Source organism: Cetorhinus maximus, chromosome 8 (assembly GCF_964194155.1).
Source record: "Cetorhinus maximus chromosome 8, sCetMax3.hap1.1, whole genome shotgun sequence".
Taxonomy (NCBI): Eukaryota; Metazoa; Chordata; class Chondrichthyes; order Lamniformes; family Cetorhinidae; genus Cetorhinus; species Cetorhinus maximus.
Window position 1 is genome coordinate 74901105 of NC_135886.1, and position 18047 is coordinate 74919151.

General features: G+C 42.6%; 1 protein-coding gene across 2 annotated transcripts in view; it reads left to right on the plus strand.

Annotated features, from left to right (window-relative positions):
- Positions 1-14877, plus strand: part of sash3 (SAM and SH3 domain containing 3) — an 85965-nt gene extending 71088 nt beyond the window's left edge. The window contains exons 6-8 of one of the 2 annotated variants that reach the window (XM_078547062.1): positions 1011-1217; positions 9732-9882; positions 13783-14877. In XM_078547062.1, the coding sequence (XP_078403188.1) occupies positions 1011-1217; positions 9732-9882; positions 13783-13955 (531 nt within the window). In that variant the 3' untranslated portion in view covers positions 13956-14877. Of the gene's footprint in view, positions 1-1010; positions 1218-9731; positions 9883-13779 lie in introns of both variants that reach the window. The other variant, XM_078547061.1, reaches the window with a different exon arrangement.
- Positions 14878-18047: the final 3170 nt, after the last annotated feature.

Here is an 18047-nt window from a genome sequence, read left to right on the forward strand (position 1 = left end):
TGGTGAGCAGGATGGGGCGAGGTGGGGTAGGGTGCAATGAAAACTGTTCATAGCAAATGTGAATAGCAAATCAGTAAATACAGCATGAGCTCACATTACAATGGTTAGTTTCATGCCCCTCTGCGCATTGACGTTTATCTCACTGCCAGTCTGAGCTTCAGCTCGTACTTGATGCTGGTGTTTTATCTGAGAAAAGACCCCGTGCTGTGTGTCATGGGCTAGAATTCTTGATTAAGGTATTCCACACTGCATCAAGCATTTCCCCAGCACAGGGTCCACTGCAGTGAAGTAGCAGTGCAAGTATGAATTGAAACTGAAACAGTGACGAGCAGTGAGAAAAGCATTGGGGGTAAGGAGCAGGGATTGGGAACAAGGATTACAGCTGTAAAGGAGAGTGTGCCTACAGCTGGCACTGGCAGAAATTAATAAAAATAACTGTTCTAAAATTAAGAATACACAATATTAATCTAACAGTTCAAAAGAGAATTCAGGCAAGTATCTCTGGAACTTTCTGCCATACCAATGGACAGAGAGGAGAGGTGGGGCAGAATTTGGAATGAGTACATAGAATATGTATTTTGCTGCATGCATCCATTAATTCCCTTATTAGCCATGTGCCTTTCATTTCACCTGTCAGAATCTGACTATATTTCTTTGCTTTTCTTGATAAACTTAGTCTATTGATACTGTGGAGCAATCATGTAGTCCTTCTCTGCACTACCTCCAAGGTTCGTTTACTGCTGTAGTGTCTTTATGACAGAGCACAGAAGTATAAGGAATAGAACACTTCAACATAAAAACCTCAGAATTGTACTCAACCATTTTGATAGTATAGTTCGGTATTGCATGAAGATATAAAAAGATGGTTGGAAATATTGCAGTCTAAACATGCATTCGTGTATAGATGCTAAGGAAATGACAGGGGCCAATTGCTCTTGTTCAAGATTCCGAAATGTTATGTATCTTTAACCTTGTTTCAAAACTTTAACCTATTTTCTCCTTACTAACAGAAAGGAGATATCATAGACATCATTGAGAAGCCACCAGTAGGTACATGGACTGGCATGCTAAAAAACAAAGTAGGATCCTTTAAATTTATCTATGTCGATATTCTACCAAATGAAGTAGAACAACCAAGGAGATCAAGGTTGTTCACCAAGAGCAAACGGCCCAAACCCAAGACCCTGCAAGAGTTATTGGACCGGATTAATCTACAGGTGAGACACATTACATATTCACGTGCAAGAGTAAACACTAAAGGGTACATTTTAACAATGAAGGGCGTATGCAGGTGGAGTTAAATTGATTAAAAAATATCGACACATCCGGAAGTCAGCTTTAACATGTTGCCTTCTGGGTTTACCTCAGACACCTTCACTTTTCCGTGTAACTCTGCCCAGAATGGCAGGTTAGTGATTTGAACATTTAAGTGAACATATTCCAACAATATTTTAAATGGCATTTAAATTTAACAGCACACACACTAGTTTCCTGGGTCTCCTGAAATGGTGTCATTGAAACCAAGGCAAAAAGAATCAAAGGCAATCCATGGGATTCAAAAAGACAGGCAAAAGACATAAACAAATACTCAGTACTCCCCTTACCTCCAACTGAGAAAGGGTTTGTTGAGAGGCCAATTTGTGCACTTTTGAGTCTCAAGGTTAGAATTGGTGGTGCCATAGCTACCTTAGATTGGACTTCAAAATTGGGGCAAGGTGATCATTGGCAGCAACAAAAACTTACCGTGGAGAGGCCTGCAGATGGTCAGCAGAGCAAAGAGCGTTCGGAGACACGGAATAATAGTGGGGGGTGGGGGGTGGAGGAGAAAGAAGCAGGCAGGTCAAGCTTGCAGGGGACACTACCTGTATATCAAGGTGTACAGGCAAACAGTCAGTTTGATCTCTAGGCGGTTTTCCACAGGCTCAATATGTCACACCAGGTGATAGTAGTCATCTGCCTCTGCTACTACCTTCTAGACCTGGTAGCCATGCATTACCAGTGGCTGTAAGAGAGATGACCGGCCTCACCACCAGAGATATATTCAGGGTCTCCCAAATCAGATGCACATAAATGCATAAGGCAGGTCAATGGATCATTTACCAGGGCCAGCAGCATCGCCTATGATGATGCTACATAGAATGAGTGGGCATTTAGGTCTGCATCTCTAGCTGGTTTCCCATAGGTGCAGGGCATTGACTGCACACATCCACAAATCAAACAGGAATATTTGCAAACTGCCACTGGACCAATGTAACCATTATATCCAATGGCCACAAATACAATTAATGCAGAACAGTCCTGTAGCCAACGATTCACCCATTGCACATCCCCTCATTGGTCCCTGTCAATTCACATCTTTCCATTCCTGCACAAGTAACTGAAAAGGTGAGTTGCCACTCAGCAACCAAGAATTGGCAACATGGGAAAGTGAAGCAAAGTAACAAACTGAGAGATTGTGCTTATGGAAGGAAATTTCACAACATTGCATTTTTTCAAACACCCAAGTGCATAGATGGCCTTTTGAAACTACCAAGGTTTTCTCTTCAATTTTCTACCTCCTTTGTGGCTTCAGCCAAGCTAGTAGCAGGCATATCGTTTCTTTGCTTTGACTGCTCAGATCCTCTTGACTGATGTTGTCTGGGTGTTGGAGACTGAGGGGGGACCCCACCAAAGACTGCTCCACCTGCACCAGTACAGGGGCAGACTCTGCCATTGGGAGGAGGCAGCTGAGTTTTGGTTGACTTTTCTTCCATTCCTGAATAACACTGCGGTTTAATTGTATTACCCCAACTATTGCTCCATCCAATTCAGTACAAATCAGAAATTGAACCTGGAACCTTCTGATTTGTATGACCTTGTGCAATTTACCAGGTAGTACTTGTACCAATTTGTCCATTGCTGGAGATGCAGTCCATTCCAATTTGGATTCTAATTTCACATATAATATCTCTAAATACAAGTGGAATATGACAAAAGAAAAAGTGTGTGGACTGAAAGTTATTTGCTTTTCCTTAAATTAAACAAAAAAAATCAGTTCAGCTCAGCAGGACTCCTCTCAGGGCTGACGTTACCATCTTCACAAACTAAAAACTGTATACTTCCTGCAAGAATGTCTGATATAGGTTTCAAAGGTCACAACAAGCTAACTGATTTCTGCATGTCCAATGATTAAAAAATGGACATAGACTCAGGATTATCACTATTATGGGGAAATAAGAATTGTTCACACTAAATTATTAGAACAGGAATTGCTTTACCACAATGGCTGCTGGGGCAGAAAGCTTAACTCATTTAAGAGATAATTGGCTAAGTATTTGAGAAGGCAAAACTAAGGATATGAAGCAAGGGCAGGGTTAAGGGGCTACAGTAGATAACGAGTTGAAAAATTAGAACCATCACATGTAATAAGTCTCTTGTACTATGGCAATAATTCAAACAATATATGGGGGAAAAAAACACTGATTGAGAAGGGAATTTAGGCCAGGAAACCAGGAAAAATTACTGCTCTTCTTTGAATACTGCCATGGAATTTTCAACATCTACCTCAAACACTGGAACTAACAGGTTCATCATGTCATCTGAGGGAGAGTCTTGAATAACACAGTGCTCCCTCAGTATGGCATTGAAGTGTCAGGTCAAAATTATGTGAACACCTGAGTGTGGTTTGAATCCATAAAAAACAACCAAAGCGATACTTAGGGAAAAACATTTGGAATAAATCAGAGTTGTTGAATCATAAAACTGCCTCTTAAGATTGCCCATAAATGCATTCTATGATATTGAGCCTGAAAATAGAGTGCAAACTTATCCTGGAACTGCATAGCTGTTTATTATGATGCAAGAAGCTTATCTTCCAGGTTGTGATACTACTACTGGTTTTCTTTTAATGTCAAACTGCAATGTTTCCTGTGAAACAGGACACCTATGTTATATTTAAAGGGGTGTTTTTCCCACTGAAAGGATTTGGAAGAATAAAAAGTTGCCTTAATGGCAGTTTCAAAACATAGGGTGGAATTATCCGGGCCCATTGGTGGCGAGTTTCACAGCAGGCATTGAGCAGACAATATGGCGAGAAGGTCAAAAATCAGTTTTACACCGTCACGAAACCAGTTTGCAATTGTCCACTCCACCAGTCAATGGCAGGCCATGTTTCCAGCTGATGTCAGAAACCTAATATCAATACTTTAGCATCTCATTGTAAGCCCTGCTCACCAGAATCATCCCCTCACAATAGATCATCCAGACACGTTGGAGTGATTGCATGCCCACGTTTCACAGCTGTACATAAGCAACATGCACCTGGCGAGCTGCACTTCACCCAGGACTTCGAGGTTCGTTTGCCTACCTTGCTCCGGGCAGGACACTATCATCAGCGCCAGGCCTTTCAGGCAGCAATACATCACCTACCGGACCAGTTGTAAGGCAGGGTGGCTTTTCAATGGCTGCAGAGCTATGGTTTGCCTGGGGAAGGGAGAGAAGTGGCTGCAGGCAAGGGAAGAAGCTGCAGGGGGAGGGCTGTACTGGGGAAGGAGGTATCCCAGAGGGTGTCTGGAGGCACATGTTGATCTGTGCAAGTGGCTTCAAAAGGGCGAGGGCTGAGGAGACAGTCTCCAGAGGAGATCAGGCCGGATGGAGATGAGAGAGCGAGAGAGTCCCTTGAGCTGGCAGAGAGTAAGATGCCAGTGAATGTGTGATGGGCTTATGAATGAGAGAGTTTAGAGTAATGTGATGGTTGCCTCACCCTGGCAGCACAGATGAGATCATTCATCACTGGATAGCTAACCTCTTCTGTGCAACGTTAGCACTGACCGCCACTGCCACCACCTCCTGAGCCAGAATGGTGAGGTTGCTGGATCTCTGATGGCCAGAGCAGGGGTAGGGGATATCACGGTGGGCCTCCAAAAGGCATCCCAGTGATGGGTCACTGAACTCTTCTTGGCTTTCAGGGCCACATCTTCACTGGAACAGTCCTGGGCTGCAAGCATTGAACTGTGCACGTGGCTCCAGTTTAAATATGGCACCTGGAGTGATGAAACGGTGATGTAACAGAATAGCGGACGATTCAGAGGCCACCCGCCAGCGAGACGGTGTGTTTCCTGTGGCTGCATAATCAATGAGGTGGGAAGTGGACGATAGAGTGTGAAAACCCGCCATTGCAGCCAGTGGATAAAATGTCATTTTTCATGCCCGCTACTGTATTTAGAGCAAATCCAGGACAATTCCACCATAGTGTATTCCCACAAGTCAAAAAAAGGGTGCTGAAACAACAGGTCATTAAGAAGCTAATAAGTTAGCTTTGACATTGTCTTCTCAAATGCAAATAAGAGGCTGTGAAATGAAATGACCCCAGCAAAGCCTGCATTGGATTAAGATGCAGGGGAATTGTTTTATTTGAGTCAAGTATTACAACACATTGATATGGTTAATGGTAGCATGTTCATTATTTAATGACGGTTCCGGTCTTATCAATAACTAATTTGAAGACATTTCTGTTCATCCACTACTGGATATTGTACAAGCAGAGCAAATAGAGAGAATGGAGATGTCGAGAGAGGTGGTGAGATGGAGCCCATGTCAGTGCACATGTGGAAACAGATGTTTTGTTTTCAGACATCACCAAGGAGCAATGTGCAGATGAGAAATAAGAGGGCCCAAAGATAGATCCTTAGGGCAATTCAAAAGTAACTGTGCATGAATGAGAAGAGAAGCCATTGCAGATGATTCTCTGGAAAAAATGGAACCAGGTGAGAGCACTCCTACCCAGCTGGACAGCAGAGGAGATGGTGGTGTAGTGGTAATGCCACTGGACTAGTAATCCAGAGGCTAATATGGCACAGCTATTGAAAATTGAATTCAATTAATTAGTTAATTCATTTAATTAAAATGAAATCAAGAACTGAAAGCTAGTGTCAGTAATGGTGTCATGAAACCCATCTGGTTCACTTACCTGGTCTGGCTTACATGTGACTCCAACAATGTGCATGACTCTTAGCTGCCTAGTAAACCATTGCACAAAACCACTACAGAAAAGTCAAAAAGAAATAAAATTGACGCACCGCTCAACATCGACTTAGATAATGGGACATCCAGCCCTGTTGCCCTTGCAAAGTCCTCCTTACTAACATCTAGGGGCTTGTGCCAAAATTGGAAGAGCTGTCCCACAAACTAGTCAAGCAACAACCTGACAGTCATACTCAGGGAATCATATCTTACAATGTCCCAGACTTCCTCCATCACCAATTGTGTCCTGTCCAATGGCAGGGCAGGCCCAGGGGTGGCAGCGCAGCAGCATACAGGCGGGATGGAGTTTCAGTGGGAGTCCTCAAACTTGACTCCAGACCGCATGAAGTCTCATGGCATCAGGTCAAATGTGGGCAAGGAAATCTCCTACTGATCATCACCCACGGTACTCCCTCAGCTGACGAATCAATGCTCCATGTTGAACATCACTTGGAAGCAGCAATGAAGGGGGCAAGGACACGGAATGTACTCTTGGTGGGGAACTTCACTGTCCAACACCAAGAGTGGCTCGGTGGCACCGCTACGGACCGAGCTGGCCGAGTCCGAAAGGATGCATCTGCCAGACCAGCACATTGTCTTCATAAGGACTAAGTCCTGTTCAATGAAGAGTGCAGGAGAATGCTCAGGAGCAGCACTAGGCAAGCCTAAAGAGGAGGTGTCAACATGGTGAAGTTCAACACAGGACTACTTGCATGTCAAACAGTGGAAGCAGCATGCGATAGACAGAACTAAGCGATCCCACAATCAATGGATCAGATCAAAGCTCTGCAGTCCTACCATATCCAGTTGTGAATGGTGGTGGACAATTGAACAACTCACTGGAGGAGAAGTTCCACAAATACCCCATTCTCAATGATAGGGGAGCCAAGCACATCAGCGCAAAATATAAAGGCTGAAGTATTTGCAACCATCTTAAGCCAGAAGTGCCAAGTGGATAATCCATCTCAACTTCCGACTGAAGTCCCAGCATCACAGATGGCAATCTTCAACCAATTCAATACACTCCATGTGATATCAAGATATCCGTGATATGCGGTATTGCCGCTGGACTGTTAATCCAGAGACCCAGGGCAATGCTCTGGGATGTGGATTCAAATTCCACCCATGACAGATGGTGAAATTTAATTCCAGATTTTTATTGAATTCAAAGTCCAACAACGACCATGAAACCATTGTTGATTGCTGTGAAAACCCATCAGGTTCACTAATGTCCTTTAGGGAAGGAAATCTGTCATCCTTACCTGGTCTGGCCTACATGTGACTCCAGATGCACAGCAATGTGGTTGACTCTTAATTGCCCTCTGAAATGGCCTAGCAAGCTACTCAGTTGTATCAACCACTAAAAAGTCAAAAAGGAATGGAACTGGACAGATCACCTGGCATCAACCTAGGCACCGGAAATGACAACAACAAACTCAGTCTGTCGAACCTGCAGAGTCCTCCTTATGAACATCTGGGGCCTAGTGACTAGTCAAACAGCCTGACATAGTCATACTCACAGAAACATATCTTGCAGACAATGTCCAAGACACCATCATTACCATACATCCCTGGGTATGTGTTGTTCCTTCAGCAGGATAGACCCAGCAGAGGTGGTGGCACAGTGGTATACAGTCAGGAGGCCGTTGCCCTGGGAGTCCTCAACATTGACTCCGGCCCCATGAAGTCTCATGGCATCAGGTCAAACATAGGCAAGGTAGCCTCCTGCTGATTACCATGTACCGCCCTCCCTCAGCTGATGAATTAATTTTTCTTTCGTTCATGGGATGCCCATTCCTAATTATTCAGAGGGCATTTTAAGAGCCAACCACATGGCTGTGGGTTTGAAGTCACATGTAGGCCAGGCAAGGATAGATTTCCTTCCCCTAAGGACATTAGTGAACCAAATGGGCTTTTACGACAATCAGCAATGGTTTTGTGGCCATCCTCAGACTTTCAATTCTAGATTATTTATTGAATTCAAATTTCACCATCTGCTGTGGTGGGCTTCAAACCTTGGTCCCCAAAGCATTACCCTGGGTCTCTAGAATACCAGTCCAGTGACAATACCACTGCGCCACCCCCTCTCCATTGAATCAGTGCTCCTCCATGTTGAACACCACTTGGAGGAAACACTGAAGGTTCAATATCTAACCTGGGTGGGAGACTTCAATGTCTATCACCAAGAGTGGCTCTGTAACACCACTACTGACCAAGCTGACTGAGACCTAAGCACATAGCAGCTAGACTGGTTTGCGGCAGGTGGTGAGGTAACAAACAAGAGGGAACAACATACTTGACCTCATTCTCAACAATCTGCCTGCCCCTTTAAAATTCATTCATGGGATAAGTGCTTCGCTGGCTGGGCCAGCATTTACTGCCCATTCCTATTTGACCTTGAGAAGGTGGTGGTGAGCTGCCTTCTTGAACTGCTGCGGTCCATGTGGTGTGGGTACACCCGCAGTGCTGTTAGAGAGTTCCAGGATTTTGACCCAGCGACAGTGAAGGAACAGTGATATATTTCCAAGTCAGGATGGTGAGTGACTTGGAGGAGAACTTCTAGGTGGTGTTCCCATCTATCTGCTGCCCTCTCAAACAAGAGAATCTAACCATCACCCCTTGTCATTCAATGACATTATCATTGCTGACTCCCCCACTACCAACATCCTAGGAGTTACCTTTGACCAGAAGCTGAATGGAGTAGTCATATAAATACCGAGGCTACAAGAGAAATACAGAAACAGCTGAAGTCACAATACTGCAAAGGCTATGGGCCCTGACAATATCTCGACAATTTACTAAAGATTTGTGCTCCAGAACTAGCTGTGCCCCTAGGCCTGAGGGGAGAAAGGAAAGAAAGATGCTAGCTTCGGACTAGGGTGGGGGAAAACCCTTGGGCAAGTTTGATCCAATGGGTTTGGGGTGGAGGAAGCAGAGGTAGCTGAACAGATGGTCTCAAACTTTGTGACACTGAAGCCCATAAGCTTTTTGCATTTGCTGGAGGCAAGGGTGGAGGTGGCAAGAGACTGTAGTTTAACAAGATATAATGAAGAGAAGCTAGGTTTACCTCTGCCTTCTAGGATGATCCTGGAACAGTGAGCAGTGTTGACAGGGGAGAGCAGAACCTGATAATGGCTTTTGTGATGCAACCTTATCTGGCAGTGATTGATTTCTGGCAGTGATTGATTAAGCCATTTGTCCATGGAACCAAAGTCTATGTCCTTTGAACATACAGGAGTGCTGACACTCTATTACAAATGAGGGAATGCTACACTGTTATAAATGCAGTTATTCAGGTAAGAAATTTAAAAGAAACAATGCCCGATCTGTCAACCAACATTCCTTCCCAAACCAACACAAGAACACGTATCATTACTGTTTTTGAGATGTTTCTGATGCAGATGTTGCTTTTTTTACATAACTACACTGCAAAGGTAACTCGTGTTAATGCTAAGATGGTTTCTGTGTTTCATTGTGAGAAAGTACCTTTTAATGGCAAGTAGGTTATGTGCACATGAAATTACTGAAAGAAATTTGTTGATAACATCCTATTTCTACTTTATCACTATTTTGTTGGTTTGCATACAAAAATTTTTACTTCATTTTTCTAAGGCATGTTATTTAAAGACAAGGTGTTGCTTAAATGCTTTTATATGGTGACTTACTTTTAATCAGTTCAGTTCATATTAACTGGTGTTAAAATGCTGGGTGTTGGTTTGCCTCTGGAACAGGAGCATACCTCCACTTTGTTGCTTAATGGTTACCAGACCCTGGATGACTTCAAAGAGCTGAAAGAGACACATCTGAATGAACTCAATATCCTAGACCCTGAGCAGAGAGCCAAATTACTCACAGCTGCTGAACTCCTCATGGACTATGACAGTAAGTGGATTACATTGTATCTGCAGCCAAAAGAAAAGGGCTGAAAATGAGCCATTAAACTGGAACCCACAGAACAGAGGTACCAATGCCAGGCAGCATATATATGGTGCCTTGAAACTTCAATTATTTTCCACAATGGGAATGGGCAGAAAATCCTGAACCATTTATATTTCATTTTACACCAAGGTTTTAGCTTCTGCTTGCTCTATATGCACATTAAAAAAGTCAAGTTACCAGCAGCTGCTAATAAGGTCAATATTTTTCATTTTACAAAAGAGATTTTCCTGGAAATAACACTGGTGGATCAATCAGTGCTAGAATGGCAAACCCAAAGACCTGACTCGTGCTGGTTCTTTTACCCAAGGTTAAATATCAGATAGTAAATTTGACCAGATGTCCACATAACAATGATATGCTCGTCTGAATAAAGAACCCAAGAGCTATAAATAATCAAAACACGTAAAATGAAGCCTTTGACTCTCACAAAAATTGAGCAGATTATGAATAATAAGCAAGTAGATAACCAAGACTGTGGGTAATGGGAGTAGAGATAACTTCTATGAAGTCAATGGTGAGGAAAAATAGGGGTGTGTGATGGGCAGCTGATGAAATACTGTTTGTTTTATGCCCCTGTTGAAGTTGAAACTTCTACCCACCTAGTTTAATTGTAGTGCTTCCATTATTGCCTCGCCTAGATTGGCTAATTCAGCACAACCTGCAGTTCAAATCTGGGACTTAGATTTTCTAAAATGCCTCACATTCATTAAACCGTTCGTTATTGTTATGCAGACAAACACAATAGCCAAGTACATACACTGTAGAGTTTTACAAAGCAAATGAAATAAAGACAAATTCATTAGTTTTGAGGTTTTTGGTTGAGAAAAGAATGTTGGCCAGAACAGCATTCCCTGATCTTTCCTAAATATTGCCAATGTTAAATTACCCAACATGGCCCTAGTTTAGCGTTTAATATAGAAGAACACCACCACCAAAAAGGCACTTCCTTAGTATAAAAGCAAAATACTGCAGATGCTGAAAATCTGAAATAAAAACAAAATGCTGGAAATACTCAGCAGTCTGGCACCATCTTAAGAGTGAGAAACTGAGCTAAGGTCGAGTCAAATATGAGTTTTTCAGAACTGAAAAAAGGTAGAAATGTGATGGGTTTATGGCTTTGAAAGACAGGTCTTTCTTTTTCCTCAACTGAGGATTCCACTCCCTGCCCCCATATTCAAAGGATCATCCTTCGCCATTTCCAGCATGATGTCCCACCACCAAATACCATCTCCACCTGTTTGATGGACGAGGATCTTAAGAGGGATTGTAGCCCGACTCAGTTACTTAAAATTAGTTTATTTGCGCTAACTATGTACAATATATACAAGGTGGGTTACTGAGTAAGCACATCGGGATGCTGCCTGTCTGCTGTGCAGAATCTCTAGCACATGGCTACTGATGTCACAGATACATCATAGTCTACATCACTCATTAGTATATCTATTCTATTAACCCATTACACCACACCTTCCCTCCCCTGTCAGAATTTCGAAGGGGCCTTTCCTTCTGCAAAACCCTGGTCTACTCTCAATCACAGCCAACACGTTGCCCCTTTCCATGCAATCGCAGGAGGTAACACTGGTCCTTTTACCTTCTCTCTCCTCAACATCCAAGGCTCCACACCCTCCTTCCAAGTGAAGCAGCGATTTAATTACACTTTCAATTTAGTGTACTGTACTCCCTGCTCACAGCTTGGTCTCCTATCCCAGACCTTCCATTTTGTTCTTCCTCCCCCTCCTCCCTATTGACAGCACAAAACCCATCACATTACTATCTAACTTCAACTCCGAAGAGTCATATTTGACCCAAAACATTAACTCGGTCTCTCTCTCCACAGATGCTGCCACAGTATTTCCGACACTTTATTTTCTGCACTTTTCGTACTACACTGGAGTTTATGTAGATTCTGTATTTAGATCCTAAAGTGAAGTTTAAATCCATAATCTTCTGACTCAGAGCAAGTGTCTCAATAATTTAACCAAGTTGATGCTAACTTAACATTATAACATATTATTCCCCAAATTCATTTTCAATCCAACCTCAATCTGGCACAAACGTACATTTAATTTAAGTAAACCTGGTGCAGTATCTCATTCTGTTCCTGAGTTAAATCGAAACGAGTTTGCTTCTGAAGTGAATGCAGCACAAAAGCAAGATGAATTTTGAAGTGAACAGATTCCATTCACAAACAATTCAAGTACCAATTCATATTTCCTTCTGGATTCAACCGTTCAATCACATTTGAACTATTATACTCAACGCTTCCCATGCATTGACCAGGTCCAAGAACAGAATCATATAGGACAGAAGGAAGACATTTTGCCTATTATGTTTGCTTTTGGAAAGAGTAATCCAATTGCTCATGGAAGCAGTCCATGCCCAAATGCAGCAAGACCTAGACAATATCCAGGCTTGGGCTGACAAGTGGCAAATAACATTCGCGCCACTCAAGTGTCGGGCAATAGCCATCTCCAACAAGAGAGAATCTAACCATCGCCCCTAAATGGTAATGCCATTGAACATCACTGAATCCCCCACCATCAACATCCTGGGGGTTACCATTGACCAGAAACTGAACAGGACTAGCCATATAAATAATGTGGCTACAAGAGCAGGTCAGAGGCTAGGAACCCTGCAAACAGTAATTCACCTCCTGACTCCCCAAAGCCTGTCCACCATCTACAAGGCACAAGTCAGGAGTGTAATGGAATACTCCCCACTTGCCTGGATGAGTGCAGCTCCCACAACACTCAAGAAACTTGACACCATCCAGGACAAAGCAGCCTGCACGATTGGCACCACATCCACAAACATTTACTCCTTACACCACCGATGCACAGTAGCAGCGGGTACCATCTGCAAGATGTACTGCAGGAATTCACCAAGACTCCTTAAACAGCACCTTCCAAACTCATGACCAAGACCATCTAGAAGGACAAGGGCAGCAGATAGGTGGAAACACCACCACCTGGAAGTTCCCTTCCAAGTCACTCACCATCTTGACTTGGAAATATATCACCGTTCCTTCACTGCCGTTGGGTTAAAATCCTGGAACTCCCTCCCTAACAGCACTGAGGGTGTACCTACACTACATGGGCTGTAACGGTTCAAGAAAGCAGCTCACCACCACCTTCTCAGGGCAACTAGGGATGGGCAATAAATGCTGGCCCAGCCAGTGAAGCCCACATCCTGTGAATGCATTAAAAAAATTAGTCCCACTATACTACACTTACCCCAAATAACCCTCGATAATGTATGGATAAACCAAAGGGACAAACACTTATATTTAAATATCTTTAGATCACAAAAAAAGTGGAGTCTAACATTCAACATCCTAGAGCTATTTCCAAAAATTTTCCTTAATGAAATCTTAACCCACATAACAGTAAGTTGGCACGAAGTATAAACTCTCAAAAGTAATGGTGTGATGTTTTATTAATAATTTCTATTAATCCCTGTATTGATCCATTCCATTTGTGTCTAACACCATGCAGTGTGCTTTGATTTAATCCACTTTTTGTAATTGACACTTTAATACTGTATTGATTCACATCATGTTTTATAACTAACACCAGCAGTTTGATCAAGGATGTGAATAATAAGCTAAAGATAGCAGAGATTGGAAAAACAACAATTTACTTTTATATGGGGCTCTCAAAGGAAAACTACTAAAGGCAATGGAGAAAACCTCTGGGAAATGTTCTTCACCAACACGTCTGATACTATTTTAAGAATACATTTGCACTGGTTTGAAATTACATGTCCTGAATCCCCTTTACTAATATTGTAGCACAACCACTCAGTCCATGTCCATATTATATGGGTGTGTTTGTTTTACAGCAGGAAGCGAGACAGAAGAGCAAGGAGATAATACTGATGCACAACTGTCAAGCTCAGCTCCTCTGTGTGATATTCCACGGGATTCAGGCTGCTATGAAAGTTCAGAGAATTTGGAGAACGTACAGGAACATTCTGAATTAAGCACCACTGAGGAGCAAACAGAGCCCTCCTACTGAAGACTGAGGTGGATCGTTATATTCGCTGTTTAATGGTCTCTAATGCTGACATCTAGTGGCTTAAAGAATACAAAACAATGTGGCTTGGAAACTGCGAAAGCTTCTTTTGCACCAAGCTGCAACATATAACATGAGGAGAATTTGTAAAGTATTCAAAGAATGCTGTGAATTCAGAACTGTGTGTGTGTGTTTGATGTTTATCCTAAATTCTTCCATACGCTATTCAGTTTTAGCAATTTACAGAAAGGAACATTTTGTGGAACTTTGTGCCATAGAAATCATGTGCAAGTTCAAGGATCCAAATAGAACTCCATTGCATTGGATTACAGAACTGACAGCTGTGTGCCTTCCTCGCCAGAAGAAGCTGTGCGTGCAAATATTTGTCCATTTATTGTAACTTTTGGTGATATTTCATCAATGCATATTGTGAGCATAGAATAGCAGATATAAGGGTCAATTTTACAAATGTACATGCTAAGTGGGGAGCCCTATTCACTGCCCATATAAATCAGGAAATTATGGGCAAATTCCCCACAATGTTCTGATGCCAATGGCTAGTGGATGAAGGCTGTAACTGTATACTGCCAGCTATTTTGGTTTTTTCTATCTCCATCCCTCAAAGGCTGGAGTTGCATGATGAACATATGGATCTAATTATGGAAAAGGTCTGCTTGGTGGTGGATGCAATTATACGCCCAAGATGATGTGCTGCATTTTTTTTTAGAGCTTATATATATTTCAGGAATGGGTTTCACGTCTTTTTGAAATCCAATTATATTTTGCTCAAAGATTTTGTACTGGTGAACACCTGACTTTGAAATCAATGGATTTTAAAGAAATTTCATCTGCATTTTATCTTTATATTTTTTCTCATTTTATAAGCTGTGTACTTCAGGTTAAATAAAGAGTTCCTTTGCATAAATCATCAAATTCCTTTATAATTTTACATTTACGTTTCCTTCTTCTATCAGGCCTAGCTACACTACACAATTAATTCCTTTTCAGCATTTTTTAATCTGGCAGCTAGCAATAAGAATCTATTGTACAAAATGCAAAATCCAGCTGTAATTGACTTAACTTAATAACGTTACCCCTATAAACATGACAAGTGTGGAAATAGAAATGTCATGCTTCGATAACCCGGCCTGTCACTGCCAATTTGTGTTTCCACCTTTGAAACGTCGTGTCTCTTTCTTACCCCAAGCTGTTCCATACAACCAATGTTCTCACTAACCTCTGTTTGCTGTGTGCAGCCAGCTTGTTCACTGGGCAGCCATGCATGCACGCATTAAAAGAAACGTTGCTTGCGTACAGCCTGTTTGTTCCCTCCATAGCGCATTTCTAATCGCTGTCCGTCGTGCACCCACTCAGCTGAGAGGAATCATTGCATTAACTCTAGTATACATGCTTATCACCTCCAGATTTATTTTTCTTTGAACTGCCTTCCATTCTCCAACCTCTAAGATCTTCAGCTCCTTCAAAATTCTGCCATTTCCCTGTCAGGTCCAATTTACCCATCACCCCTATCCTTTTTGAGCAACATTCCTCCATGTGCCCAAATTAACAAAATTTAAATTTCTCCTCCTTGCATTTAAATTTCATCATGACCACATCACTCCCCATCTTTAATCTCCTCCAACCACCCCCTACAATCACAAAAAGCAGGATAAATCAAATCCAGCCAATTACCATTCCAACAGTCTACTCTCAATTATGAATGGGTTATTGACAGTGGTATGAAGCAGCACCTATCCACCAATGGTCAGTTTGGGGTCCACCAGTCCACTCATCTGACGTCATTACGACTTTCGTTTATACATGGACAAAAGAGCCGAATTCCGGAGCTGAGATGACAGCGATTGCCCTTGATACCAATTTGATCATGTGAGGCATCAAGTAACCCTAGTAAAATTGAAGTCAATTGGAATAGAAGGGCAAAATTCTCCCATAGCTGGCATCATACCTAGCACCAAAGAAGTTAATTGTGGTTTTTGGAAGCCAATGACTTCAGCCCCAGGACATCACTTGCAGGAGTTCCTTAGTTGGATCTAAGATACCATCCTACCTTCAGTTGCTTCAATCACCTACCCTCCATACAGCCAGAGGTGGGGATATTCACTGATGATTGCAGTGTTCGGTTCCATTCACAACTTCTCAGATAATAAAGCAATCCATGCAAGATCTGGACAACATTCAGGCTTACGTTGTTAAGTGCCAAGTAACAATGGTGTCACACAGGTGTCAGGCAATGACCACCAAGCAATGACCACCTCCAATAAGAGAGAATCTAATCATCTCACCTTAACATTCAACACCATGACCATTGCTTAATCCCCCATCATCATCCTGGGGCTTCGCTTTGACCAGAAACTAGACCAGCCATAAATGCCATGGCTATAACAGCAGGTCAGAGGTTGGGTATTCACCTCCTGATTCCCCAGAGCCTTTCCACTATCAACAAGGTACATGCCAGGCCTGTAATGGAATATTCCCAACTTCCGTGGATGAATGCATCTCCAACAACACTCAAGAAGCTTGACACAAGACAAAGCTGCCTGTTTGATTGGAACCTAACCCATTGCCAGTGCACAGGGGCAGCAGTTTTTACCAAATGCAAGATGCACTGCAACAACTTGCCAAGTATCCTTCAACAGCATCTTCCAAACCTACGACCTCTACCACCTAGAAAGACAAGAGCAACAGGCAATAGACTGATGAAATGGTAATTAGCTGGATTGAATTGGTCCTGATTTTTGTGGATAGGACATATTTGGGCCATTTTCCAAATTGGTGAGGTAGATAATGTTTTAGCCGTATTGGAACAGCTTGGCTAGGGGCATGACTAGTTTTGCAGCACAAGTCTTCAGAGCCCATAGCATTTGCTGCATCCAGCATCTTCAGCTGTTTTTTTAAAAAATATATGTGGAGTGAATTGAATTGGCTTGGTTGAAACCTGGTGATGTTTTAGAGGTACAGGGCGAGATTATGCCATGGAGGGATCTGAAAACTAGAGAACTTGAAAATCAAGACTTTGCTTGACCAGGAGCCAAATTAGGTCAGCAAGCACAGCGACAATAAGGGGGTGGGGGGAGGGGGTGGGGAAAAAACAGGACTTTGTGCAAGTAAAGACACGGGCAGCAGACTTTTGGATCACCTTAAATTTATGGATGTCAGTTCCTCTGGGGGTCTAAATGCTTTCTTTCACCTATTCCAAGGCTGCCCCTAAGTGCAGCCCAACAGCCAGCATCACTAAATTGACAACTCTTGCAGTGCAAGTCTCATGGGACTGAGTTAACAGTCTTCTCATAGTAGCTGGGGCTCACGATGCAGATTGTATTTCTTGAGTTTTTGCCCATGTGTGTATTCCATGTGCCACTTGCATTGGTGGCTGGCATATACTGCTGACTTAAGCAGCAAGACTTGTGCAGATGATTTGCAGCCACCATTTAAAAAGAGTCATTCATGGGACATGGGTGTTGCTGGCAAAGCAACATTCATCCCTAACTGCCGAGTAGTACTAGCTAAGAAGTGCAGATCCTAGATCCCTGTCTCGTAATCAGCAGATTATTTGATTTGTCAGTTATCATATGTGAAAACCTTGAGTTTCCAGAATGTCTCCCAAACCAAAGTCATCTGAAAACCACTGTGTAGCAATGATTTGTCCAGCACAGTCACCTAGTCTGCAGTCTGCGTTTGTGGAGAAGGAATGTCAGATTCCAATGAAGTTGCCAGGTGCTCCACTGATGTGTGCAAGGAGAACAATGGGCTTCTCTGATGTTAATGCAAATGAAGGCTGGAGATTCAAGTCACAAATAGTAGTCACCCATCCTTGGGGTACATGAACTGCTAGTTCATAACACCTACACAGCTGCTATCCTCATACAGCTTTCTTTTTAAATCCAAGTCCCATGACACATAGCCAAGGGAAATTTTCTCCAGTCTCCACTGAAAAGCTACACATCCTCATCCATTCTTCTCCGGCTTACTCATGGCCTGTGGATTATCTGCTGCCAGGTTCTCACTTATGCCATCCATTTTCTAACGAAAGCATCTAGTATAATGCATAAGGTGGCTAAGTGGAGAAAATCTGAT